The sequence below is a fragment of the Aspergillus saccharolyticus genome (assembly GCF_003184585.1).
Source record: "Aspergillus saccharolyticus JOP 1030-1 unplaced genomic scaffold BP01scaffold_47, whole genome shotgun sequence".
NCBI lineage: Eukaryota > Fungi > Ascomycota > Eurotiomycetes > Eurotiales > Aspergillaceae > Aspergillus > Aspergillus saccharolyticus.
Genome location: NW_020290657.1, coordinates 1 through 27,336, shown reverse-complemented (window position 1 = coordinate 27,336; position 27,336 = coordinate 1). Strand labels below are relative to the sequence as shown.

At 51.9% G+C, this 27,336-nt stretch overlaps 8 protein-coding genes across 8 annotated transcripts; 4 read left to right on the top strand and 4 right to left on the bottom strand.

Annotated features, from left to right (window-relative positions):
- Positions 1-523: 523 nt before the first annotated feature.
- Positions 524-4,790, bottom strand: BP01DRAFT_377028 (Vps52-domain-containing protein; the record flags this gene model as incomplete). Its single annotated transcript, XM_025576988.1, has 6 exons — positions 524-1,507; positions 1,605-1,730; positions 2,662-2,697; positions 2,747-3,531; positions 3,579-3,873; positions 3,924-4,790. 6 exons carry the CDS (start codon positions 4,788-4,790, stop codon positions 524-526), a joined length of 3,093 nt encoding a protein of 1,030 aa, XP_025427389.1.
- Positions 4,791-7,721: 2,931 nt separating this feature from the next.
- On the top strand, positions 7,722-8,569 carry BP01DRAFT_426350 (Eukaryotic translation initiation factor eIF-5A; the record flags this gene model as incomplete). Its single annotated transcript, XM_025579791.1, has 4 exons — positions 7,722-7,745; positions 7,991-8,257; positions 8,309-8,441; positions 8,499-8,569. The coding sequence occupies exons 1-4, from the start codon at positions 7,734-7,736 to the stop codon at positions 8,567-8,569; spliced, it is 483 nt and encodes a 160-aa protein (XP_025427388.1). The 5' UTR covers positions 7,722-7,733.
- A 519-nt stretch (positions 8,570-9,088) lies between these two features.
- On the top strand, positions 9,089-11,398 carry BP01DRAFT_327656 (TFIIB-type zinc finger domain-containing protein). Its single transcript, XM_025572920.1, has 8 exons — positions 9,089-9,262; positions 9,387-9,477; positions 9,531-9,640; positions 9,732-9,976; positions 10,036-10,141; positions 10,197-10,335; positions 10,389-10,775; positions 10,829-11,398. The coding sequence occupies exons 1-8, from the start codon at positions 9,158-9,160 to the stop codon at positions 11,266-11,268; spliced, it is 1,623 nt and encodes a 540-aa protein (XP_025427387.1). The 5' UTR covers positions 9,089-9,157; the 3' UTR covers positions 11,269-11,398.
- Positions 11,399-13,123: 1,725 nt separating this feature from the next.
- BP01DRAFT_327648 (Yip1 family protein) lies at positions 13,124-14,757 on the bottom strand. Its single transcript, XM_025572919.1, has 4 exons — positions 14,641-14,757; positions 14,510-14,561; positions 13,701-14,433; positions 13,124-13,572 (listed from the first exon to the last, which is right to left on the bottom strand). The coding sequence occupies exons 1-4, from the start codon at positions 14,683-14,685 to the stop codon at positions 13,491-13,493; spliced, it is 912 nt and encodes a 303-aa protein (XP_025427386.1). The 5' UTR covers positions 14,686-14,757; the 3' UTR covers positions 13,124-13,490.
- Positions 14,758-14,933: 176 nt separating this feature from the next.
- Positions 14,934-16,899, bottom strand: BP01DRAFT_426346 (TBC domain-containing protein). The gene is made up of 3 exons (XM_025579790.1): positions 16,234-16,899; positions 16,043-16,174; positions 14,934-15,991 (listed from the first exon to the last, which is right to left on the bottom strand). Exons 1-3 carry the CDS (start codon positions 16,487-16,489, stop codon positions 15,105-15,107), a joined length of 1,275 nt encoding a protein of 424 aa, XP_025427385.1. The 5' UTR covers positions 16,490-16,899; the 3' UTR covers positions 14,934-15,104.
- An 810-nt stretch (positions 16,900-17,709) lies between these two features.
- thtA lies at positions 17,710-21,998 on the top strand. Its single transcript, XM_025570752.1, has 5 exons — positions 17,710-18,485; positions 18,534-18,648; positions 18,716-20,276; positions 20,331-20,503; positions 20,555-21,998. The coding sequence occupies exons 1-5, from the start codon at positions 17,920-17,922 to the stop codon at positions 21,986-21,988; spliced, it is 3,849 nt and encodes a 1,282-aa protein (XP_025427384.1). The 5' UTR covers positions 17,710-17,919; the 3' UTR covers positions 21,989-21,998.
- Positions 21,999-22,591: 593 nt separating this feature from the next.
- BP01DRAFT_167795 (putative mitochondrial translation initiation factor IF-2) lies at positions 22,592-26,486 on the top strand. The gene is made up of 3 exons (XM_025570751.1): positions 22,592-23,170; positions 23,291-25,776; positions 25,830-26,486. Exons 1-3 carry the CDS (start codon positions 22,673-22,675, stop codon positions 26,071-26,073), a joined length of 3,228 nt encoding a protein of 1,075 aa, XP_025427383.1. The 5' UTR covers positions 22,592-22,672; the 3' UTR covers positions 26,074-26,486.
- A 338-nt stretch (positions 26,487-26,824) lies between these two features.
- On the bottom strand, positions 26,825-27,226 carry BP01DRAFT_305744 (Rhodanese-like protein; the record flags this gene model as incomplete). Its single annotated transcript, XM_025572207.1, has 1 exon — positions 26,825-27,226. A coding segment is annotated over one exon (402 nt), but the record flags the coding sequence as incomplete, so codon positions are not given.
- Positions 27,227-27,336: the final 110 nt, after the last annotated feature.

The window sequence follows — 27,336 nt, the reverse complement described above, 5'->3', positions numbered from 1 at the left end:
TTCCATGATAAGAGAGAGAGAGTCTTGACGTCAATTGATTACTTCGGGGGGACTGCGATGGCAAAACGCCAAGCGTGGAGTCAGGCTTGCTGATTAAGGTTGTGGGGAGGGAGAGGTATTTCCGCTTTGGGGGGGGGGGGGGGGGCAGCACGGACAAATCATTACTCCTGATCCCAAGGCGGTTGAGGTACTCAGTAGTTATCAACATCCCTTGATTACATCCATTGACTGCTTCGAAATGCCCCCCTCCCCTTCATCCAAAGGTATTTATCTGAAAGATCAATGTTCCCTCTCTCATCATCACATCCCCCATGATAAACAGCTCAATTGAAAAGACCCGCGAACACATCCTCGCCGGACTCAATAGTCCTGTCTGAGTTTCTGCCAGATGTCGGCGGCAAGCATTAGAACTTTGACTCTATCTCGTTAGTGTTTGTTGGAGGAGGAGAGGAGTGTTTGAATACGGACAGAAGGGTATTTTATTGTCATGACAATAAGTGACCGAAGTTTCCTGATATACCCCCTAATAGAGCATCTCCTTCACCCGCTTCCCAATGGCCAAACTACTGGTCAATCCCGGACTCTCAATACCCAACAAATTCACAAACCCGGGGAACCCCTCCTCCTCCTGGATCACAAAGTCCTGCCATTCCTTAGCCTGGCCGAAGGAGGAGCCGCTATTCCGGTTGAGCTTGGGTCGGATCCCACAGTACGAGACACTGATCGCGTTGACATCCACGTTCGGCAGATACCGCTTGATAAGCGGCAGGGCCGGCTGCAGACGCTCCGGATTGGGCGCCAGGTCATCCGGACTGTCCACCCACTCGGCATCGGGGCCGAAACGGATCTGCCCACCCATGTCCAGCGTCAGATGGATGCCCAAGCCGGCCTGCGACTTGGTGACGGCGGGGTACACCAGCACGGAGGTCTTGGGAAACGAGGCCGAGTACGAGAGATAGGTGCCCTTAGCGTAGTACATGGTGCGGTGCCGCTCGGGGGGCAGCAGCATGTTGTTGACCTCACACGCAGCGAGCCCCGCGCTGTTCACCACCGTCTCCGCCGTGATGGTGGTCTCTGCCCCGTCAGCCGACACGGCCGTGATCTCGTAGCAGCCCCCCACATACCGGAGGCCCGTCACCCGCGTCAGAAACGCACAGTCGCCGCCCCGGTGCTCAAAGTCCCCCTGCAGGTAGGTGAGCAGCGCGTGGCTGTCGAGGATGCCCGTCGTCGGGCTCTCGAGCACCCCCGCCTGCGCCCGCACCTCGGGCTCCCGGCGCTCGATCTCCTCCCGCGACAGAATCCGCGTCGGCACCCCAATGCTCTGCGCGTGCGCGTGCATCCGTTCCAGCGACGCCCATTCCTCCTCGTCCTGCGCTACCAACCACTTCCCCGTGTTGCGGTGGGGGATCCCCTGGCGGCGCAGGAGGTCGTAGAGCATCTCCCGACCTTGGATGCAGAGTTTCGCTTTGAGGGTGTCGGTGCCGTAGTAAAGTCCTGCATGGATGACCTGGGTCCCTCTCCGTTAGTCTTTCAGTTATTGCAACAAATTCCAATCCACACACTCCTCTCTATCCTGCACCCCTACGTAGCGCTTCTTTTCTTACCTCAGAATTCCGACTACTCGTCTCCGTCCCAGGAGCGTCATGTCGTTCGAGTAAAATAGTCGACGTCCCCTCGCGCCCGGCCAATTCGCGCGCAACGGCGAGTCCGACTACTCCACCGCCTATGACCTTTCAAGAAGACTGTATGAGTTATCTTCTGCACTTTGCTTTGGTAGCCTTGAGTAGAGATTGGGAAAGACGTGACAGTGCTCTGTGCAATGGGCCGTGGGAGTGGACTTACCGCATGAGTGACGTCGGCTCGCGGGGCGACCGTGCTGGAGAAGCCGCGACGGCGAAAGAGCGGAAGGGTTTTGGTGAGGAAGTGGAGGGTGCGGGTGGCCATTGATAGTGGCAAAACGGCGCTGGATGCTGGAATTGCGATAGGGAGTGAATTAAACTGGGACGTGAGTTCTGTAGGAGACGGGAAGAGTCAAAGTTGATGTACCGGGATTCCAACGGGGGATGATGGCGCGCACAGGGCCGGGATGAGTTGCCCTTGTGGTCGGCGCCGAATCCGATTTGGGCAGTTGATAACCATCCGATAAGGTGATAAGGAAAGGTACGCTATGATAGTATGTACTGAACTGAGTATTCACAAAAATCCCATGATCTCCGTACTGACTGTACAATATGCCGAGGCGTCGAAGGAATTCAGACAGGCAGCTGATCAAGCATCAATCAATGCATACCAATTCTACGCCAAGATGGTGCTAGAAATCGCATTGCGGAGACAGTACGTTCTTGTGTCCGAAGCGGGACACTGAGTACTCCGTACTATACTGCAAATCACCTGCGCTGCTCCCTCCTTCGCCGGCGTTGAGTTCTCCTAGGATGAAATGAGAGTGGCATTCTCTATCGCAGCATCTCTATGGTAGGGTGAATTCATGATACGCTCAAGCCTGATATAGGGAGGCCAATCGATGCACAAAGAATAAAGTAAAAGCAGCATTCGATGCGTGTACCATTCATCAAGGTCGCTTTCCTACATTCTTCAACATTTCATCCAAATGCTGGCGCGAGTCAGTAGGAAACCAGAGTGAATTTGCCAGGATAGACATACCTGTTTCTGCTCGGTTGCTAATTTACCATGGGTATCCTATCCGCCTGTTAGCCTTGTGGACTATCCGGGAAAGAGGCGTCCTTACACTAATTATAGCCAAAACAAGCGAGTAGTTGTTGTATAGGAACCTTTCTCGTCTCTTGGAATCGCCGCCTATACGGCTGAGCTTCGTTAGAAGATTGTCAAACTCCGCTGTCAAGCGCTTCAAGCTGTTGGCGACGGGTTCATCGTCTCCTGCATCACTACTCAGAACCAAGATCCCGTGCAGAAGCTGGCCAAATCGTTGCGTGAGAAAATGGGGCGCCGACGACTTGTTCAGATCGTCGCCCCCGGCCAAGGACAGGGCGGACACCGCGCTGCGACCCGTATTCGCGGCCACCCGCTTCAGGGATTCACACTGAGTGTCCATGATCACCTGAAACCGAGGCCATAGCTGCATGTTTGTTCCATTGATATACGAGTCCGCGACGGGAACTTTGCGACGCTGCAGCTCAAAGGCGGCATGCTGACTCAACCGGACGCAAATCAAAATACCCAGCGCATCCGTGGTGTGTTCAATCAATTGCTTCGTCAAAGCTTGTCCCAGGCTGAAAACCGGTTCGAAGATCTCTACAGCCTTGCGCGAAATCTGCTGGAAGGATAAGGTCGAGAACATCTCAGTCATGAAAGAATATTCGGCCGACACGTTATCCACAACGGCAAGGTTGAAATTGCGGAATGGAACTTCGAGTCCATGGAAGGAATTGTCCTCCTCCGCTAGGTAAGAAGAAATGGCTATTTGAGCACCAGCCCGCAAAATATCCACTCTTCTTCCTAGGGAGAACGGGTCGTGTGCCGCAGACCCTGCACGACCGCCCGCAACAGTAGAGCCTAGCACTGTCAGTGAGATGCCAATGAGAAGATCTCGGTGGGCCTACCTGTTTTGTGGGCTGACGGATCTCCTCCTAGAACCTCATTCCGATCACTGGGGAAGACCTTTATTGAATCGAGCGCTTGACGGTATCGCGTAAAGTGCGATAGATAGTACCACCGCATCGTGTTGATATAAGCCTGTGTGATTTGTCCCGTAAGCTCCGGGTGGGCTCGGGAGATATAGCTGTATAGATCTTTGAATTTCACCAGCCGCTGCTGCTGAAGGATCTGAGCATTGATGTTAGGAGATCGGAGCGCTCTGATTTGAGATACCAGGTAGTCCCTGATCCTCTCCACTGCCTGTATGCGGGTCAATTTGAGTAAGGTATGCGCACAAGGACCACACTAACCTTATTTTGGATGTCCTTGAGAAGCGGCCGTACGTCCTCGATAGATTTGGTGCTGCTAGAGCCCGAATCTTTGGCTTCAATGCTTGCCGTCCGGGCTTCCATCTCATTCAAGGCCTTGACCCAATTCTCATCGATCGGTCCCTCCGCAATTAACCTCACCGTTTTGGGCGAGATACTGATCTCTTCCACGGCGGGCCCAAGGAGTCGCTCAACGTTGCGGCGATTTTCCAACATTGCCGTCAACTGAATTGATCGAGACTGCAGGCTCTCGATCTCTGCCGACACAGCCCCAAGTTCGTTTTGGAAATCATTCAGATATGTCTCCATCGAGCTCGAAACTTCATCGCAGCTGGTAATGGCCGAATGAAGATCCTGAAACTTGTTTTGCTCATTTTCAAACAGCTGAACAGTCTGAGCGCCAGCCTCGGTGCTAGTTATCCTTCTTGGTGCATCGTCTTTGGCAATGAACTCCTCCAAGCTCAATCCTTGAAAGTCAATGTCCTCCACAAGATCCGCTGGCTTGGCGTTAAGATCAGCGTCAGGAGATGCATCCCGATCGGCATTTTGCTTCCCAAGGATGCCATTCAGAACATCGAGGGGGTCAGCGACATCGGATGGACGGGACTTTGCAGCGATTTGTCTCAGCGGCGATCTGTTATCGCGTGCGGTTGCGGGCAGGGAGGTGGTCGAATCACTGGGTGTCAGGAGGACGGATAGGGAGGATGCTTGTCGACTGGTACCGGGACGATTGTTCTGGATGTTCGGCGATAAGCGAGAGGATGTTCGTCGGGGGAGAGGTGTGTTGCTGCGACTGTCAATCTGAGGGCCTGAGGGAGTCGAATGGCCAGCAATGCGGTCTAGCCACATCTTAGAGAACCGGTACGGAGAAGGGTGCGGATACCGGACAGCTCCACGGAGCTCATCGAGGGAGGGGAAGAGATATTCCCGGAGGAGGTGAGGAAAAGAGAGGGAGTTTGATCGTCCAAGGATGTGAGCAAGATCTCGATCACGGCCTGACTCCCGCTGAAGAGCAGAGACAGCTCAGGGAGAAGAATGTTGTAAGGTGGAATTGTTAGCAGCACTGCACAGCAAGTAGTCTCATGAACGGCTCGCGAAACTGGTGGCCGCGCGGGGGGCTGTTGTACCGTATTCCGTAAAAGCTCATACGACAACCAAAGGTAATGTGGCCGAGTGGTCCAAGGCCAAGACGTCTGACTTGAGAAATATCTTTCATGATCTCAGCGTACAGCTGTCGACCATCTTCAATGATTGAATGGGTCGGATTAGTCCATCGCCAATCTTTCCATTTTCTATTGTCAACAGTCACGCAGCATTTACATGTATCATATGCTGGTGAATTCGGATCCGTATTACACTTCGCCTCACGTATGTATCACGTGACTCACCACTATTCAGTTCCCCGCGTGTGATATCGAAAGACCTGTTGCAGAAGTAGAAAGATTCAAGAACAGCTTATAAGCGTCTAGAGCGTGATAGACTCATGTAGCAGTGCGGAGAAAGGTTACAACTGAGGAGAATCACCAGATAGACAGCAAATGATAGCTCGAAAGAGTCAAAGTATCAGGTCTGTTACGTGAACAAGGTGTAAAGAGAAGGCGCCCTGCGATGAGTACGACGAAGTCTTAACCTCCGCTTGCTTGAAGACTGTATGTCGCAGCATCGGAGGCCAAGACGGTCAATTCTGAAGCGGATGTCAGAATACTATAACCAGATCTGCGCAGTCTGTATCTAGGATGTTCAGCGACAATACGTAGGCTCCTTACCTTCTTTAAGCATGGTGCAAAGGAGTTCGAATTAAGAGTGTATGCCCGCATAAGACATATTTGACATGCATGGTGTATCATATTTGTATGCGATGGATTCGCTAAGACCCTACGGAGTACTCCGTACTTAGGCATGTTAAACATTGCGGGGAAAGCCCCACGCTAGTGTACTGTACCCGCCGGCCCGACAGGGGGAAGCTGCCGGATTTGATTCCAAGGCAAACAGAGATTATCGCGATAGCCTCCGGTTAATGCCTGTAAGGCCCGGGTCTCAACAACTCTCTAAGGGTCATTCGGAGCTGAGCCTTTACTGAGTAGGCTGGAAGAGATCCGCATGCTGTGAAATTCCATCTAAATGGTGGCGTTCAGGATCACTTAAGCTCTTAAATAGAGCCCACGATATCCCGTATGGCTCTCTGCAACAGAATGTCAGTGGGCTTGGCTTGTCCACATATCGATAAACTTTATGCCGATTTATAAGATGGAAATCTAATCGGAGCTCAGAGCTGCTCTTGCAGCCACCATTGTTACGCTGGCTCTTGTCAGTCCGATGCATCATCTCTAATATGACGCGTGGGATTAATTGTGTCGACCTCGTAGTCCTTCGCCAGCAGCCATGTCACGTCATTGAATCTACAAATTGAGAGGACAAAGCTCCACAATTATATATTTCGAATTTTCCAAGTAAGTTACCTGAGTCTTGCCCTGAATATGCCAATCACGAGCGTCACGAATTGGCCTCAACGAGCTATATACCAGGGATGCCCCTTACTGTGGGGGAGTCTGTCCTAAGACAAAAGCTTTTCTATCAAGCCTTCAACATGTCCCACAGTGTTTTCATCGACATCGATGCAGAGCGTAAAGAGCGCTAGGACGGGTGCTGAGGATGTTCTCGGCCCCTTTTTCCGAGAGTAGACGAAGATTTTAGGCAAGAGCACATTGTCTGCAATGGTCTCAGGGCTGTTCTGGTCGAAACTCTTCTCATTTTGACAGCCTGCAAGGTGCACATGAACGACTATTGTTGAAAATCACGAAGATAGCAAGAATACCACATGCCGGATCACGGAGATGGCCTTGGGGATCGCTTTCGCAATATCACAGCATACTGAGAAGAGCGATATTACTATCAGGTATTCACTTCTCAATGCATTCAATGCCGTGTTCCAAATCAAGTGTTGGATGCAGTAGTGGCTCATCATCCAAAAAGCCACCAGACCGTGCCTGTGGGTATTGTGGGCCGCATACGCCCCCTGTCCGCTGATGTGGGCAGGATGTTCAAAGTCGTCACTGACGCTCGTATACTGCAGAGCTCAACTGGGCTGATACTGCTATACTTACCCCATCTGCACGGGGAGCGGCACAGCAGTGTCCGATGTCACGCGCATTTTATCTTGTGCTGTTTAACAAAGTGTATTGCTTGTCACGAAGGTCGCCAAGCCACTTGAGGTTCTGATTGTGCGGAAAGACAGCATCACTAACTCAGCTCTTGCTGTAGAAGCTCTGAGAGATATGTCGAGCCAGGTGTTTCACTCGAAGCCTCCGAACACTGTACCTGGGAGCTTTGCAAGAGTCGTTCCGTAATCGACAATGGTGCGGAAGTGATTCGCTCGTGATAAGGGCAGTACACCTCTATCCTGGGCAAAGGAACGGAGATTCTGGTGCCTGATGCTGGACTATGCCTCTCTGATCATTTCAGATGTTTTACCTCAAGGGTAGAGAACTTGAATAAATAACAAGGTTTCCAACGACTGCAGAAGATAAGACAAGGGCGAGATGCTACGGTGACCCACAGCGACCACGGATGTGGTTTCTCCGACTCTAACCCCAAAGCAGACTAGCGACCACAAAAACCCCGCCACAACAAGTGCCTTTTTTTCGCAGTCCATTTGTCGATTTCTTTTCGCCTGTTCCCCCTCTCTGCCTCCCATCCATTTTTCTCTCCTCCTCCTCACTTCTCAGCGTCCTCTTTTTCCTCCTCCATTCTCTCTTCAAGTTTTCCTTGCATTCACCTCCCAAATCCATCACCATGTCTGACGAGGTACGTTCTGCCCGTCCATTATACTCTGGTCGCTTGTCACCAAATTCGGCATTTCACATACTGGAAGTGCGAGATGCTGGGCTGCTGGGCTTCTGGAAGCCTTGCATCGTGCTCCCCTTTCCACCCCCACCCATATGTCCGCTTGTACCTGCAGGCAATGCATATCCTCGCCCCGGCTTTCGTTCATACATCGTCGCCGTCATGCCTGATAATTGATTCAATACTGACCGACCACCATTATACAGCATCAGGAGACCTTCGAGTCCGCCGATGCCGGCGCCTCGGCCACCTTCCCCATGCAGTGTTCCGCTCTGCGCAAGAACGGTCACGTTGTCATCAAGGGCCGCCCCTGCAAGATCGTCGACATGTCTACCTCCAAGACTGGCAAGCACGGTCACGCCAAGGTTCACCTTGTCGCCCTTGACATCTTCACCGGCAAGAAGTACGAGGATCTGTCTCCCTCCACTCACAACATGGACGTCCCCAACGTCTACCGCCGTGAATACCAGCTCGTGAGTAGCCTGCCGCTTAAGCTCGGAAGCTAAATACTAACATGTTTGCAGCTCGACGTCACTGACGATGGTTTCCTCTCCCTGATGGACGAGGCCGGTAACACCAAGGACGACGTCAAGCTTCCCGAGGGTGAGGTTGGTGAGCGCATCGAGAAGATGTTCAGAGAGGAGGAGAAGGACTGCAGTAAGTGAATCCTGCACATCGGTCTTGGAACTGCGAAGAGCTAATTGTACGCTTTAGACGTCACTATCCTCACCGCCATGGGTGAGCAGTGCTGCATGGATGTCAAGGAGGCTCCCCAGGCCAAGTAAAGGTCTAATCGTGTTCATGGACCTTGTGACTTCCCTGTCAGCTTCTCTGTGCTCCAATATGGCCTTGCTGTCTCCGCCCGTGTGTCAGCTCTCATAAGACACGTGGGCATGTTACGACATAATCTGCTTCAATATAAACTTGGGTATGTGAGCCAGTGACGCTAGTCACGTTCACTTGGCAGCATTAATCGTGCTCTGTCAGAGGAACAGCTCTTGAGTTCAGCACCTTCACGATAGTTTTACGAATAAAAAACTTATTATTGTTCCAACTATGTTATGTGCTCTTGTAATGGACTTAGATCGTAGTGTGACTATTTTGAGCGAAATCTTGATCTTGATTTTGCTAGAAGGTGTCTGAAAGCCGTATTTCTAGCAGTTCAATTTGACTATCCCGGCGGTTTTGCATGTTGTTGCATGTGATGCATGCGCACACCAGATTTGTCACGGGTTGACACCTTGGAGGGTTGAAAAAGAAAAAAATTCTGATCAGAACGGGAAAATTACTTCACCATCCATTCTCGGGACTCAGGTCCTCTCTTCTTCACCTCTTCCTTGCGACCACAAGAATGAAGAGTACTACTGCCCTGGATGGAGTACATTACACGAGGGGTCTGTGGACAGGAAGGGTGCCGTGAAACGCGGTACTATATCGACAATGGTCTTTGGTTTTGCAGGCGGGGTCATCAGCAGGAGGTATGAGATGATTATGACTTCCTTCCAAACCCCACCTTTTAGGCGCATTGTGTAGTTGCCGATCAGACCACACACCATCATCGCCAATATGACCACATCAATCTGACTTGTTCTATGCCACCAGGGCCGCCAAGTTGAAGATGATGCCGATGATTTTAATCCTTCAGGTCGAACGAGTCGCATAAAGAAAGCGGCAGCCGAAAAGGCCCAAAGGAGTAAGCATTTTCTCCCCAAGTATGTTCGAATTATCCCGACTGACATCAGGCAGCTTACCAAGGCCGTCAGGCATCTCGTTTGTTTCTGCAAGTCTATCAATTGATCCTCTGGAAACAATCATCCGCCTTGGTCCAGAGCCGCGGCTTTCCGCCCGAGTTTGAGGTATGCCCGCCATGCGTTGCCTTTCCCAATCGGGCAATGCCCGTCTTGACCGTGACCATCGGCTTGCGACTGACATGGGAACGACACGTAGAATGTGGTCCGAGATCTTTGGGCACTCCACTTGAATACCTTCGCAGATCAAATCAATGAGCTGTCGGAGCAGGAGGATGAGCCGCGGTTCTTCAGCTCTCAACCGGCTTCCAGCTTTGATGAATCTACAGAGGCGAAGCTCGGCACCACGCGTACAAAGTGGCCTCGGCTTATCGACAGTCTGGCCCTATGCTATCTTGCCGCGCTATTGATGAGACTCCCGGTGAGCGTTGAGGACTTTCATCGGTGAGTCTGCCCGATCAAATGATTCGCTGTTGCTCATACACTGACCATGACCGATGCAGCATGGCCATCCGAGGCGAAATGCCCTTCATCAGAGTCATCAAAGACATCCCCCGAGAGATGCGAGACAGGTTGCCACAACATTTCATCGCCATTATCGAAACTACAGTATGTGCTTTTGTCGATGATCGAGAGAATAGCCACGCTGACAGACGTTCAATAGAAGTTGATTCGGGCCGAGCATCTTCATGGCGCCGTTGCAGATCTCCTGTCCTACTATCACAATAGGTTTGACATGAAGTTTCCGGCTTTAAATTGGCCGTTTCTGTTGTATAGATACATCAGAAGGCTTGCACTGCCGAGTGAGTAGAAACTTGTTGACATGTCCTGATGCATGCTGATTATATCTGTCTAGTTGATTTATATGCTGCCGTCAAAAGGCTGCGACCTCTACTAGGTTTCTCTTTCGAGTACCCCAAGGGGGCACAAGGAAGAAGACGACCTTTGCGACTACCAGAAGTGCAGATCGTCGTGTCGATTGTCATTGCTACCAAACTATTCTTCCCTTTTGACGACTACAATAGATACCCTGTTTCTTCGAAGGAGCCCTCGGTCCAAGTTATCGACTGGGCGCTCTGGGCGCAGAACCAAAGGCTCTTCGACCGTGAGGGAATGATTGGTGGCTGGTCGGGCAAAGGCAAGCAACTCGCAGTGACCGAGAAAGACATATTGGACATGACACCGTCTCAAATGGACGAATATATGAATTGGTATGAGAGATCCTGGCTCGACCACAGCAAAGGTACGTTGACCTCCAATGGTTCTTCTCTCGGTCGTTGGCTGATTCTCAACCAGCGCAAAACCCGTTGGCCGAGTTCTTCCCACTTAACATCAATACAAATGAGAGCCAGACAGCCGGCACGTCGACAGAAGACAATGAAAGAGTGGCTCTGCTTACGATGCTGCGGACCTCCACAAGTCAGCTGAAATTAACAAAGGTCATCGCGGGGGAGAGTATTGATACACCCCGACCAGGCTCCGCCTACGCGCGTTATCGGACGGAGGCCGATCTACCTGATACAGCAAGGCCTTTCTTCGAGACCACTGCCAAGGTAGCTGGAGTCTCGCTCTCTACCCTTGTTAGAGCGGTGTCTCAGGCAGAACATAGACTGACGAGATGGCTGGAAGGGCAGCGACGGGTCGAAACAATGGGAGACGCCCTGGACACTGATTTCTCCACGGAAGATAGCGAGCTGGATGATTATGACATGCCTGAATCAGAGCCTGGAGAATGAATAGGATGTGCGTATGTACGAGCCAGCATTTGAGTCGCATGGCCAGTGCTTGGTTAGTGGGGTTGAATGGAGCATGCATGCAATGTGAGAGCCAACATGTCTGTATAGTTTGAATTGAGCCAAGACCAAGGAAATGAATGTAATACAATTTCAAGCCGCAGGAACCGATTGATCAATCATAGACTATAAGCAAGATGCTGGGGCAACATGATTCAGAAAGAGGAGCCAACCAGAACGCAAGACTTTAACTGGTACATATACCCGCAATCTTGAATGACAAAAAAAAACCGAACCAAGTCTACAGATGCCAAATTAAGATACGGTAGTCATTATGATTAAGGTAGTACGTAGTCCGAGAGAAGTATGGAGACATGCGGAGGGGCGCGCCCGCTCCGAGCGGGAAGAACAGACTGCCCTAAACCCTGATCACGTGCAGATCCCGTCCACCTCCTGCTAAGCGAGAAATGGTGAAATTGACATCGCCTCTTCCGACCGACCCATTCAGCGAGATCGTCAGCCAGCAACAACGAAAACCGCAGCCAGTATGTATAGCACTATTATGACATTGTGGAGGAGGATATATTCGCGTTCTGTGAATCGCAAGCTAACATGACGTTTTTTCCGCGCTCTTCTAGTGCAGATGTAGGTCCTTCCCAAGTCCCTCCACAGATATCCCCGTACCATGAACGCAAGCATCAAATCTCGAACCAAATAAAAGATAGAAGGACGGAAAGGAAGAAAGAATCCGGAAACATGAGACGGCATCAGAGACACGATCAGGGATGGGACCAAGCGAGAGAACAATCAGCCGCTGACCAGTGATTCACTTTCGAATAATATAGTTTCGTCAAGACCCTCACGGGTAAGACCATTACCCTCGACGTCGAGTCGAGCGACACCATCGACAACGTCAAGACCAAGATCCAGGATAAGGAGGGTATCCCCCCGGACCAGCAGCGCCTTATCTTCGCTGGTAAGCAGCTCGAGGATGGCCGCACCCTGAGCGACTACAACATCCAGAAGGTATGAAGCGACTCCGAAATTTGTTGGCACATCGGTCCTATACGTTCTGTTCGCTGCGGTTGGGTCTCGGGTTTATCAACGTCAAAAGGTGGACTGGAATCACATTTATGGATTATGTCTTGTATGGAAAGCTACGGTCGGGTTGGACCGACTCGATCGCCAAGATTTGTTCAGTCGAGCGATCGGGTCTGTTTCGGCTCGAATCATTCCACGACCGTATTCACCACTCTTGGAAGATATCATTCTGTTTCACTCGACACACGAAACCCAGCGCAGCGAACTACGGACGGATTTACCTTTGTGCATGCTTTGTTTGAAGCAGCGGGATCAATTTGACTAACGCACTTTTCCCCCGGTCCACAGGAGTCCACCCTTCACCTCGTCCTCCGTCTCCGTGGTGGTATCATCGAGCCCTCCCTCAAGGCCCTCGCCTCCAAGTACAACTGCGAGAAGTCCATCTGCCGCAAGTGCTACGTACGTCTACCTTTCTTTTTTTTTTATTCAAGACCCGGGCGCACACGTCGCTCCATTTTATTCATTGCTGACGTGATATTTCCATCTTCAGGCTCGTCTTCCCCCTCGTGCCACCAACTGCCGCAAGAAGAAGTGCGGTCACACCAACCAGCTCCGCCCCAAGAAGAAGCTCAAGTAAACGATTCTCCTGTTACGGTTTTTCTGCGTTGCTGGGGGGAAAGCGCTGCTGGGGTTGTTACGACCGGATTGCAACGTAGGGTATTACACGGCGTTGGAATGATAAAACATTATGGCCCAAGGCAAATGTCCATAGTTGGCTGCTCGGAAGAGGTTGCAATCGAAATCCAATTGTAAAATTCCCAAAAAAAAAACCCAAATTCCCTTTGTTGTGACATTATTCTTTTGCGGGCACCGTAAACAGAAGAAATATTCCCAAGTCACACACGATACTACCGCTTTGGGTTTTACATGGGCTTGAGTCAAAAGGATAAAAAGGATAAAACAATTCAACATTATCGCCTGAATGAAGTAATTGAAGTACACATTTTCAGCGGGGCGAAGTTGACCATGACATAGTGTGTGCTACCTGAGCAGTAGTATGTCTTGACTGGTCTGGATGCGAGCCTGTTTCTCTGTTTCTGAACGAGATGAAAACATACATAAGGATTGGTTTTGACAATTATGACGCCTTGTTTTGTTCTGGTCCAGCGCCAGCCCTTCCCCGTCTAGAACATGAGCATCCGTTGCTTGCCCTCCTGGTCACCGTCGCTATCGCTTTTGCCTTTCTTCGAGACTGGACTTCCGTGACTGTATATACCACCCATGTTTAGTCAAAGTTTCCGTTTACCATCATCGAAAGTGGAAATCCGTGAAGAAAAAAAAAAAACAAATAAATAAGAAGGAACGGGTGAAGAAGAAGGGGGCCGGCTACTCACGCAAAGAACAAGATCTTAATCGCCAACGCAAACCCAGCATGCAACAAAACCACCAGAATCAACAGGATCTTACTGGCCTTGGCCTCCGTAGCACTGAGCACGGGGTACAAGTTGCGCAGCAGGAAGAAGACAGTCCAACCAAACCCGACGCCAACGAGGGCCCAGTTCAGCGCGGTGAGAGGACTCCAGCTGACGAGCGCGACGGCGATCCAGACGAGGTTGGAGTAGCCGTAGAGGGCCCACGACTCGACCAGGTCGGCACTGGAGCTGCCGAACCAGCGCAGCGCGCCCCAGAGCGCGATGGGGAGGAGGCCCGTGTACCCGTAGACCAGGCCCGCGGCGCCCGACAGCAGGGTGAAGTCGTAGGCAAAGTGCGCGTCGTCGTTGTTGGACAGCCACTGCGAGATGGTGCCCGTCAAGAACAGAATCACCACCACCGTGGTCGCAATCCAGAAGGGGCCGTACAGGTCCGGGTTGCCCTCCAGCACATCCAGGAAGTTGTTGCGCGGGTACAGCGTCGCCAGGCACCGCCGCAGCACCTCGTTCGTGTCCACGTCGAAGAACTGCGCGTAGTAGTGGATCGTCCACCAGGTGTGCTTGCTCGGTGTGCCGCCCGGGGATCGGTCCCGACCGCCGCGCGAGGTGCCTCCTGCTCCTCCGCCGACGCCGCCGCCGCCGAGGAATGGGGTCGAGTCTTGCTGGATTTTGGCGCTGCGTGGGTCGTTTTCGAAGTCTGTGGTAGTGCGCGACCGGTTGTTAGCGGGCTGATTGAGTGATTGGGCCTGAGTAAAGAGAAAGTGTGGGCTTACTCGAACGGTGGAATTCAAGGTCCTCTTGAAGGTCAGTGTGGCCGAGGTCGCCCTGTCCGTTCGTTGTCAATCGAGTTAGCTGGGAACGGAGCCTGCGAGGATGAGGCGCTTTCCTAGGTGTGGTCATTTACCTCAGCGTCCACATCGACTACCACATCGTAGCCCTGGTTTGACATCTTGAAAGGGCGGTTTACTGGGGTTGTCGATAGAGAAAGGTGGATGAATTGAGTTCGAGGTGCGGGTGGGAGTTGCAACTGAAGAGTACACATCAGCCAGCGGGCGGCTCTCGGAGAAGCCACCGCACCAGCCACGGTGTGGAGCCTGGCTTGCCATTCCACGCAATCCTGAAACTACAAGCCTCAGCTACCGACCACGTCCAGGGAGGGAAAATCCCTAGGAATATTGAATCATCTCACCTAACGTGCTTCAGGTTGTCATCGGGCCGTTCAAATGACAACTTTTCCCTCTCTATGTACACATGGGCAGCAGTTCTCTATGCCGCCGTGAAGCTGTCGAGACAATTATGGATACAGTCCTCAATAGATATTCCATCTCCCTCTAAATATATTCGGACAGGAACAATGACACAAATGGTCTACAGATAGCCGCGGTGCTGCAAGGTCGATCTGAATCGACCTAGGTATGACCAGATCGTGCTATCGAGTCCCTTGCGTCTTATATAGGTCGACATCACCCCAATCAGCACGGTGACAGCCACCGAACCGATCGTCCTTCTGTTATGCCACAAGAAGGTGATTGCTTTCTCTTTGCTCTCCTCGTAGCGCAGCTGCCGTAATTGCTGGCCAAAACATTTGAGAGCTTCGTCTTTGCTGTGAGTTGGCACAATACCCCTTGAGGTCTTGAGGGCACTGCACGACGGGATCTGCTTCCAAGCTCCGAATGGCAGCGATTCTGGCGGATAGTCTCTGAAGAGCTGCACTGTAGAGTTTATCAGACCGTCGAGGTCCAGGGGATTGGGGAGTTTTGACAGGGTGAAGTGCAGCATTTCCGGCTCCTCAAGAGAAATCTCGAGCAGCTCTTTCTTGCGGGAGAGGATGATCGCGGCGAAGAGATACACCGGTACCACCGGTTCTTCGGCGAGGAGGAAGTCGAATAGACGAGCAATGTCGCTATACTCTTGGATATCGTGTGCATATAGGGTCAAAGTCGCCGCTAGGGCAAAGAATGGTTGGATGCCAGCAAGGTGTTGGCGTAACGAAGAGTCAGCTTTTTCGATAATCGCTGGTAGTAAGTGGAGGTGTTTCAGGGCCGGTGAAAGGGTTGGAAGCATATAGTCTCGAATCCGCAGCAGCGAGATTTGCGCAACAGCAGATGCGGCTTCGTGGCCGCCAAGAACAAGGAGTAGCACTTGCACGATATCATGGTACCCTTGGAAGTAGCATAGCATTGGATATTTTCGCAAGACTTGCTTGATGAGTCGAGACAATTCATCTTTCTTCGTCAAGAGCTCTTCGTCAGAACCTGTTTTAACGCATTAGGTCTCGGGACGCTTAGACGGATTGAAATGCATACACTCAGGATAGTAGACAAAGGATCGATTTACATCTAGCTGTATCTGCTCCTCGTCCGCATGCGGTGGCAGGTCCTCCCAGCTCGTGAAGTCGTGGATCGATTCTCTTCGATCGCACTGAAGGAGAATGGGCCCTTAACAGACGAGCTGTCAGCAAGGATTAGACCGGAGTTCCCCACTTGAGATCACTTACAGGCCACTCGTCTGACATCGTCATTCAGGAAGCCACCTTCCGATGTGGCATAAGAGACCAGTGCGTCGAAATCACGCAGGTCGCATGCTCGGCGGATGGCATCCGCTTTTTCAGTAGCACGGGCCTCATTTTGCTCATCAACCGGCACTGTGGTCGTAGGTAAAGGTTCTTCAATTGAGCTGTGGTTTTGCTCCTTCTCGTCAACCAGCTCCAGGCCGTCTCCCTGTTCGTTGCTCTGCGGCTGGTGATAATCCATTATTGCCGAGGCAGGCAACGGATGCTTTGGCAAACCTCGTCCCGGAGACTCAGGGTGGGAAGGACGCGGAAAATGCAATTATGTGGCCAGCTCAGAACGAACTGACAGCTCAGTCCGGCACTGTGCTCAGGTATTGAACTATCTATGAATCCACCTTTGATGCGCGCTAGGCAGGATCGACGAATGAGGTTTACTTTGTATGCAGATGACGATCGCACGTCGGGTTCATGTCAATAGGCAAGCTCGCTGTCAGTCTATATTTGGGCAAGAAGAACCGAGCAAAACCATGCCGATGCCATTGGATACTGGTATGAAGGTGTGCCACCAGATTTCAAGAGAAAGAGGGGACCGGAGGAGTAATTGTTGTTCTCAGTGTTGGCCAGTCAGTCCCGAGGGAGACGACGTTTTTGGCCGCCTGAGGCAACCAGGTCACTCCAGTCCAAAGAGGGAAATTTACTGTATTGAATGATCCGCATTTCTTACTCCTAACTTAACTAGTTAATGCTGTGCACATCACGTCACTTGTCTTCGTCTTCGTCATTGATAAGCTCACCCTCAGCCACAAGAAACCACTACTGAGCTCTACTATACATATATAAATATCGCTCAATTTATAGCGAGTAAGTAGAGGCTGCCAGATCCGACCCGGCCGGACCAAAAGACCTCGCGTGCTTCTGCATCATGCGTGCCTGAACAGCATTGCGGTGAGGTTTGAGGGTGGTTAGAGGGGCCTATGGCATCATAACATACTTACTGAACGCCCCGGCCGCTAGTTAGTCGGCTCTCCCACAAACTGACCGCGCTGGGATTTCGCGGTTAGCAACTGCAGCCAAACCCGCAAGGCTGACGCCCCGATTCCTCTGAATCTCCGGCAGACTCTTTGAATTTCCCACAGGGTCACGGGACCACAGTTGCGGCAATGAACCATTCATAGAATTATGAGACGCTGATATAATTCGAATCCTCAGTACGCAGCAAGCGCGTGGTTCATTGAACCTGGATCCTTGCATCGTAGGTTTCTGACACCCCTCTGCAACGAAACGATGCGAGTGTCTGTTTCAAAGTTAGCTCACTGATCCGGACAGATTATTTCCTCTTTGCATGACGCTATTCATGTTTCTGCAGATTGCCTCTTTTAGCTACACCTGCAGAGCAACCTTGCCCTCGCTGTCCACTCATTATTCGGGCTTCCCTTTCGGACTCATTGTGAGAAGTGGCATGTGGTTCTTGGACTGTCTCGAGCATGGTTAAGGCAGAACTGCACCAGCCGTAGCGTCATCAGTTTTTCTGTGCTCCCTTCACTCCACATTTTTGCTCAAATTTTACGTCTTTCCTCGCCATTCCCCTCATCTAATAAGCTGCTCGCAAAGTCTATTGTCAGCGCTTACTACTGTCTTATTCGTCGTTGCGGGCCTCCTTTGCGGGCCGACATGGCGCAGCCGAGAATAGATACAGGCCTACCCGGAAATCAATCTGAGAATGTCCTCAGCGGAGATCCAATGGACATTGAAGCGGATGACATCGATGCAAAATCCCAGACTAGGGTCGGACTACTCTCCCATACGTTGGTCCCAAGCCCCATTATACAGTGGATTTTACCCGCGCGTTTGAGAGGCAGGCACCAGAACGATGTCGTGTTCGTCGGTGAACGATGTCTTCAGATCAAGGAGGCGGTGTCAGGCACCCATCTCGAGGAAGTCACTGTCAAGCACGACCTTGATTCGTATATCATGGCAGCCAAAGTCATCAATGTGAGCACAGAACTACCCTGGGAGGCTCAGATGCGACTGGGTGATAGTAGATCGGCCATGTCAGCGGACACAGACTTGTATCAAGACCTGCCTCCTCAAATTCTGGTACTTAGCCTCTCTTCAAGAGAGCTCACGTTCTTATACTACTGGAATGCCGGTGACCAATTCATCTACCACCATCGACCATTGCCGAATGATGTCAGCGCCTTTGAGAAATTCGGTCGAAATATTGCTGTAGAGCCGCGGTACGTATTCCGAATTCAATGATGGCTTTAGGCTCATACTTTTGGCAGATCCCGGGTTGTTGCAGTCAGCGCTTCTTGTGACTATTTCGGAATATTCGTCCTCAAGGACCCTGCTGTGCTCCAATCACAGATGGCACAGAATAGACTCGACCCAATAGCAGAGGTATGTGTATGAATCCGAGCAAGATTGACCGATGCACCTGACTTATGATCCCGGGATTGCTCTCCAGGAACGGTTTTTTCGTGTCGAGGGCGATATTATAGCTATGGAATTTTTGTATCCTACCCCCGAGGATGGAGATAGAATCATTCTGCTTTTACTTATCGCCCAGGACCAGGTCACGCATGCCGTCTGTTACGAATGGAATGCCTACGATTCGCTACGACAGGTAACCCCAAAGGTGACCAAGAAAGTGCTACCGCTTGAGGACAGACTACCCACGATGCTGATTCCTCTTACCAAAACATCATCATTCGTTCTCGTCACCACAACTTCCATGGTCATCTACCAGGACAAACTAGACCCCCGGAGGCAGCCCACTAGATACCCCCTTCCAGTCCCCGATCGTGAATCTCAGCGACAACCGCTCTGGACCAGATGGGCAAGGCCTTTGCGCAATTGGCTATACAATCAGAAACACGATGACATCTACCTATGTCGAGAGGACGGAAGGGTATTCTATCTGAGCGTTGGCAATGAGGGTGAAGTGGAGAATCAAACCCATCTAGGACAGCTTTGCTGCGACGTCGACGCTGCCTTTGACATCTTGGATATCGGATACGAGGGCGGTGACCTACTTCTTGCGGCCGGCACAACTGGAGACGGTGGGCTTTTTGTGCAGAAGGCACGGGATCATCCGAGATGTGTTCAACGGTTCATGAATTGGACACCAGTCACAGACTCTGTTATCGTCAGAGATGATAATGCCTCAAATTCAGGGGTACCAGGAGATCGCTTTTTTGTTTGCTCAGCTTCTTCCTACGCGCGCGGGGCAGTGGTAGAGCTTCGTCATGGCATTGAGGCACAGAGTGGCTTGGTTGTGTCCCTAGAAGAATTGTCGAGCACGGCAGACATCTGGATCATGTCAGACAGTATGAATGGAGGCATATTCATATTGACAACTGACCCCGTGTCTACAGTACTCCTATATCTGGCTGCTGACTATATGGAGGAGATCTCTGCTATTGATGAGAAGGAATCCGGCCTCGACTATGGCACACAGACTTTAGCCGCCGGATGTACTGACACGGGAGCCATCATTCAAGTTACGGACAAGGCCATTCACATTGGGGCGACTTCTGATCTGTGGTCGTGTTATCGGCATGAGTATGGTCCTGAGCATCATATTGTGGTCGCTGCTGTGAACGGGTCATCGTTGCTTGTTGCTGCTGCGGTCCGAACATCACATGAGGTACATCTTCATCTCAAGAGACTCAATTTCGGCAGTGGTCAAGCCCAGCTGCAGGATGTCGGCCCAGCCTTGCTCATCTGCTACAGTCCAGTATGTATGTCCATCGAGACATTGGACTTGTGCACATACGTGTTCATAGGCACGGGCAATGGCAAAATCTTGGTATATCGCGTAACGGACACCGTTTCTCTCATGTCTGAGATAACCATAAAGGTCGAGGGGCCCGACGATATTTCCAAGGCCATTGATAGCCTTGCGATGATCACAACTACAGGTAGCGGCCTATCCAACCATTACACTCTGCTGTGCGGCCTTCGAAGTGGAATCCTCATTCCTTTCGAGGTAATGATTGACAGCGAGACAGGCCTCTCTCTCGACGGTAAGCACTCACACCTCTCAGTCATTATGCCAAACTAACTTCCTACTGTGATAGCATTCAAGCAATTAGAACCGCAGCGGCTAGGACACACGTCAGTGAAAGTGCAAAGTAGGGGCGACATCGCGCTATTGACTTGTGGCCATGGATTCTGGCAGGTATCATGCAGTCGTGAATCAGTCACGGCTAGCTATTTAACGCAACGGGTCTGGATCACCGACCAAAACAATGTTAGTTCCATAACACCCCTTTGGAACCAGAAGTACTAATCAAACTGTCAGCCTGCCTATCATCCAAGCACAATCAATAGTTTTTGCATCGCAGCCGTAGGAGGTCCAGGCGCAGAGACTCTTTCTGATACTCTCTTCTGTGTCGCTGATGGCCAACTGATGATCTGTACTCTGGATCAGAAACCGAAAACTGTGCCGAGAAGGATTGACCTACCAGGAAGTGCTAGCAAACTCATGTACTCGCGGCATCTAAGGAGTTTGATTGTGGCTTACAATCAGACCGCGTATGATACGGATACCGATCCCATCAAACGCTACACACGGTCATATATCGAGTTTGTAGACCCCGATTCGCAGAGCTCGATGGCCACGACTCCGGATAACCCTACCACCAGTGATAGTAGTCGTCCTTGGCGACCACAGAGTGCGGCTGGGGAGAAAATCAGCTGCATACTCGAGTGGACGCCCAGGAAAGATGGTGAAGAATATCATTTCATCGTCATTGGTACTTCACGCAGGAAACAGCAGGAACGTGGCAGAGTCATTTTCCTCCAGACATACCGAGATCCGAACAATCCGTCACACATCGAATGCAATGTGAAGCACATCCATAAGTTTGAGAATCCAGTCTTCTCCATTGTTCCATATGGTGACTTTACGTTGATGGTTTCGACCGGCCACACAATCGTACCGCTAGAGCCCAAGCTTTCTCACAATCAAGGTATTCGGACAGCAAGGTACAATGTCCATTCGCCTGCGATCCTCATGACGGCGCGTGAGCCCTATTTGTATCTTACAACTTCCCGAGAGTCACTCGTGATTCTGAAGGCTGGCGAAGACAAGTTGACTCTTCATGCGCAGGACCGTCTGAAGCACGATGGTCTTTCCCACGTCCATCTTGATGGCTATTCAAATCTCATCTTGACCTCCAGCCGAGCCGGCCGGGTCAGTATCTTGACAGAGGATGGGCTTGATGAGCGCGATACCACGATGTCTTCAGCTTTGTGCGAGGCGCATCTTCCCTCTTCTGTGATAAGACTGGGCACAGGAGCTAGAAGATCCCCGTTGTCGTCTCAGTCTCAAGTGATCTACGGAACTGCCATGAATGGTACTATCTACCGGTTCTTGCCTATCAATGAGAAAGAATGGCGTCTTCTTCGCCTGCTACAGAATCTGTGCATAAGGGATCCCATACTATGTCCCTTCACGCCCAGAAGACAACGACAACGCAATCCGACCAACTTGGTCGACCAACCAACTCAAATGCACATTGACGGCGACTGCTTGAGTCGCCTCTTGACGCGGGGGACTCAGGACCTGCTTCGATTGCTGAACTCCGAAGAGATTAACGGGCAAGCTCATCACTCAGCGCAGATGATCTGGGAGCGATTCTTAGAATTCACGCGAGATGTACTTGGGGAGACTAGTTCTCCGGCCGAATCAGCGATAGGGTGGTTACGACGAGTTCTTCAGGTGGAATTTTAGAAAAGCGTGGTGGGGTTCATTATACTAGATAGAGCATTATGATACCGATTGACTTGTCCAGTTTAAAAATAAATTTGATCAAGTAGATAATTCTACCAGACAATAGTATGTAGTATGCAGACGATGAGTGCAGCGGGCAGCGACCACCAACTGGCGGAACTCAAAGTCACAAAGGGAGGAGGAGGAGGACGGGAGGGACTCAACTCAAGTCTCGCATAAGCCGATCCCCACCACCGCCGGGCCCAAAATTCTTAATTACCCCAAAAGGCACTCCTCCTTCCCGCTCCATTCGTGTCTCCAGCCTTGGACCCGACCTTATCACAATCCACTTGAGAGGTGGGAAAAGGTATTGTCTCTCCCACTCCCTGCCCTGTATCCCCTCTACCTGTGTGTCCGCTTTCTCGCGTTCGCACTCATTACCCTTCATTTGCCACTCGTGCCGGCTTTTTTTTTTGCCCCCATCCCGACTACCGCAGGCCTTACGGGCCCCGAGACAAACCGGTAGCAAGCAAGCTGGGTGATTGCCATCGTGCGCGCAACCTACTCTCTCCGTCTGACTCTTTAGCGGGACAGGTTTCCCTGAATTCGAGTTCTTTGATCTTTCTCTTACTAACATCGACTTTTGTTCAAAAACAAATCAGGTTATTTCGAAAAGAGCAACCATTCCTATATAACCTTTCAACCATGGCGCCCAAGAAGAAGGGAAACAAGAGACAGGAAGAGGACTGGGAGGCCGAGCTGGGCGAGTCTGCCCCGGCCACTGCGTCCCCTCCTGCTGAGGACGCCGCCGGTGCTCCCGCCGAGGAGGAGGGCAATGGCATGGGAGGTGGTCTGCTGGCCGCCCTCCGCAAGAACAAGGCCAAGAAGGGCAAGAAGGGCAAGCCCGTCAACGACTTCGTCGAAGGAGAGGATGCCTCTCAGGACACCGACGGCGCCGCCGCCGCCGCCGCCAACGACTTTTCCAACAAGCAGCCGGAGGAGGGTGGCTTCGATGACGAGGATGATGTCTTTTCTGGAAAGGCCAAGCCTAAGAAGGCCGCTGCTGCTGCCGCCGCCGCCGCCGCCGCCGCCGCCGCCCCGGCGCCCAAGGATGCTGGGGATGATGGTGAGATCCGTGTGAAGTCTAAGAAGGAGAAGGAGAGGGAGAAGAAGGAGAGGGAGAAGCAGCGGAAGAAGGAACAGGTATGTTTTATCCGGCTTTCGCGGAGGCGGCTATGGAAGGAGGAGGATGTGTGGACTGGTATCCGCTTTGGGATTTATGATTTGATTGCTAACGCTTCTGCTCTTCTCTCTGTTAAACAGGCTGCGAAGAAGAAGACCACTGCTCCCGCCGAGACCAAGGCCCAACCCGCCAAGGCTGAGCCTGTCAAGAAGGAGGAAGCTCCTGCTCCTGTTGCTGCCGCCCCCGAGCCTGCTACTGGTGGCAAGAAGAAGAAGATTCCCGCACACTTGCTCGCCATTCAGAAGCAGCAGGAAGCCCTGCGCAAGCAGCAAGAGGAGGCCGAGCGTCTGGCGGCCGAAGAGGCCGCCGCCGAGGAGGAGAGACGTCGCCGCGAGGAGGAAGAAGAAAAGAAGAAGGAGGAGGCTCGTCAACGCAAGAAGGAGAAGGAGAAGGAGAAGAAGGAGCAGCTCCGCAGAGAAGGAAAACTCCTCACCAAGGCTCAGAAGGAAGCCAAGGAGCGCAACGAGCGTCGTATGCAGCAGATGCTTGCAGCTGGTGTCGGCAAGGTCGCCGGTCTCGAGGAAGGCGGTGCTGAGAAGAAGAAGCCCGTCTACGATAACCGCAAGAAGCGTGGCCCCAAGAAGCAGGAGGAGGATCTGGAGGCTGCTGCTGCTCGCGCCAAGGCTCAGCGTGAAGCCGAGGAGGAGCGCCGGAGAAAGGAAGAGGAGGAGAAGGCTAAGGCTGAGGCTAAGGCCGCCGCTGCCGCCAAGGGTGGCGATGAGGACAGTGAGGTCGATGACTGGGAGAAGGCTGCCGATGAGGACGATGTGAAGGACAGCTGGGATGCGCCTTCGGATGAGGAGGAGGAGAAGCCTGCCACCAACGGTGCACAGAAGGCTGCTTCCGCCTCTGCTAAGAAGGACGAGGAGGAGAGCGACGAATCTGATGAGTCTTCTTCTGAAGAGGATTCGGAGGATGAGCAGTCCGCGGCCCAGAAGGCCATCGCTCAGCGGAAGGCAGAGGCCGCCGAGCGCAGAAAGAAGCAGCACGAGGAAGCTCTGGCTGCTCGTTCCAAGGACAACCTCCGTTCCCCCATTTGCTGTATTCTGGGACACGTCGATACCGGAAAGACTAAGTTGCTGGATAAGATTCGTCAGACGAACGTTCAGGAAGGCGAAGCTGGTGGTATTACGCAGCAGATTGGTGCCACCTACTTCCCGGTCGATGCTCTGCGCCAGAAGACTCAGGTTGTCAATGAGGACGGCAAGTTCGAATTCAAGATTCCCGGTCTGCTGGTCATTGATACCCCCGGTCACGAGTCTTTCTCCAACTTGCGTTCCCGTGGTTCTTCCCTCTGTAATATTGCCATCCTGGTCGTCGATATCATGCACGGTCTCGAGCCTCAGACTCTCGAGTCTATGAGATTGCTCCGTGACCGCCGGACTCCTTTCATTGTTGCGCTCAACAAGATCGATCGTCTTTACGGCTGGAAGAAGATCGACAACAACGGTTTCCAGGAGAGTTTGGCTATGCAGAGTAAGGGTGTCCAGAACGAGTTCCGTACTCGCCTTGAGCGCACCAAGCTGCTCTTCGCTGAGCAGGGTTTCAACGCCGAGTTGTACTGCGAGAACAAGTCGATGGCCCGCAACGTCTCCCTCGTTCCCACCTCCGCTCACACCGGTGAGGGTATTCCCGACATGCTGAAGCTCTTGACCACCTTGACTCAGGAGCGTATGACCAACTCCCTGATGTATCTGTCCGAAGTTGAGTGTACCGTTCTGGAAGTCAAGGTCATCGAGGGTCTTGGTACCACTATTGACGTCGTCCTGTCCAACGGTATCCTTCGTGAGGGTGACCGAATTGTACTGTGCGGTCTTAACGGCCCTATAGCAACGAATATTCGAGCTCTTCTGACGCCGGCACCGCTCAAGGAACTGCGTCTGAAGTCGCAGTACGTTCACAACAAGGAAGTTAAGGCCGCCTTGGGTGTGAAGATTGCTGCCAACGATCTCGAGCAGGCCATTGCTGGCTCTCGTCTCATGGTTGTTGGACCTGATGACGACGAGGAAGACATTGAAGACGAGGTCATGTCTGATCTCGAGAACCTGCTCAGCAAGGTGTCCAGAGACCAGCGTGGTGTCAGCGTCCAGGCCTCCACCCTTGGTTCCCTGGAGGCGCTGCTGGAGTTCTTGCGTGTCTCCAAAATTCCGGTCGCCAACATTTCCATTGGTCCTGTCTACAAGCGTGATGTCATGATGGCCGGAACCATGTTGGAGAAGGCCAAGGAGTATGCCGTTATGCTGTGTTTCGATGTCAAGGTGGACAAGGAAGCGGCTGCCTACGCTGAGGAAGTTGGCGTCAAGATTTTCACCGCCGATATTATCTACCACCTGTTCGACGACTTCACTAAGCACATGGCCGAGCTGCAGGAGAAGAGAAAGGAGGAGAGCAAGCTGCTTGCTGTCTTCCCCTGCGTGCTCAAGACCGTTGCTGTCTTCAACAAGAAGGATCCTATCGTCATTGGTGTTGATGTTGTTGAGGGAAGTCTGCGTCTGCACACTCCGATTGCTGCGGTGAAGACCAACGCCGAGACCGGCGCAAAGGAGATCATCAACGTCGGCAGAGTGTAAGTCTCGAACCTTTCATGATTGTTTGACCTGAGTGACTAACCTTAAATAGTTCCTCCATTGAGCGTGACCACAAGGCCATCCCTATTTGCAAGAAGGGTCAACCCTCCGTTGCGGTCAAGATTGAGGGTGCCAACCAGCCCATGTACGGTCGTCAGCTCGAAGAGTCGGATACCTTGTACTCGCAGATCTCTCGTGCCAGTATCGACACCCTGAAGGAGTTCTACCGTTCAGACGTGACGATGGAGGAATGGGGTCTTGTCAAGAAGCTTAAGCCTGTCTTTGACATTCCATGAGCGCTTCCACAGCTTCTCTAGCTGGGGCTTCCGGAGCTGACCCGGATGATTCCGATTCGATAAACGGTTGGTCAGGCTGTGACTCGGGAAGCACTCAGTTCCTATACGGGCTGGGGGGATTGTGGATTATCATATCGTCTTCGAGCTTTGGGATTCAGCTGTGACCATGTCGTGATCACCGCTTGCTCGGCAGGTATTAGAGAGCACGATAGCTGGCCATTATTACCCAGGGATATATGAGGATGAATCATTGGATCGTTGGAAGTGGAAAAGAGACAGAGAAGGGCCCACCCTGCTGAATGAGGAATGACTACGACTTTTTTCTTATCACCAATACAAAAGCAAGAAGATGCCTGTACATGACCTTTGATGTGGGAAAAAGCTAGCCGTGGTGGATACCTTTCTTGTTATGCTAGTTATGGATCTAGTTCGAATTGAGTTTTTCGTCAATATTGTATGCCACTGGATGTATATCACCACTGCATGAATTTGTCACCATAAACCATAAAATAGACAACTCCATGAGAAATTATTCTCCTCTCCATGAGACAGTATTTCGTAGAATCCACAGGAGTATGACACCCACCACACATACAAACAACCTACCCATAGATACTACATATATACATCACAACACAACACTTGAACTTCAACTCTCAACCCTCAAAATCACACTCCTTCAATCCTTCAACGCAAAACCAATCCATCTTCTTTTACCAAGTCTTTTCCTTAGAAACAAATAAAAGAAAGACTAATCATCCCCCCCCTCCCACCGCTCCACCTTCCCCCCACGATCCGCCCAATCCAACCAACTCCCATCATACACCCCAATGCGCTTCGCATCATACCCGGCCTGCACAGCCAACTGCGCCGCCGCGCGCGCCCGCACCCCAGCCTTACAGTAGAAGACAATCGGCGACGACGAATCCGCACCTGCACCGGCACCTGCACCTGCTTGTTCGGCGGCGGGTTGCTCCACCCCAGGCTTGGGATACCCGAACCGCGTCTCGAACTCGTCCGGCGTGAGGAACAGCGCGTCGGGCTGCGAGGCCAGCGGCACGCTGACGGCTGTGGGGATGATGCCTGTGGCGTTGAGTTCGGCGGGTTCGCGGACGTCGATGAGGATGAGCGGTTTCGAGGAGGGGGAGGTGGGGTCGGTGGTGGGTGGGAGGGAGGCGGTTATCTTGCCGGGGGTTAGTCCTTATTGGTGTTTGTCGATTTAGGTAAGAATGGGAATGGGGAGTCTGAGTGAGGGTTGGGGGG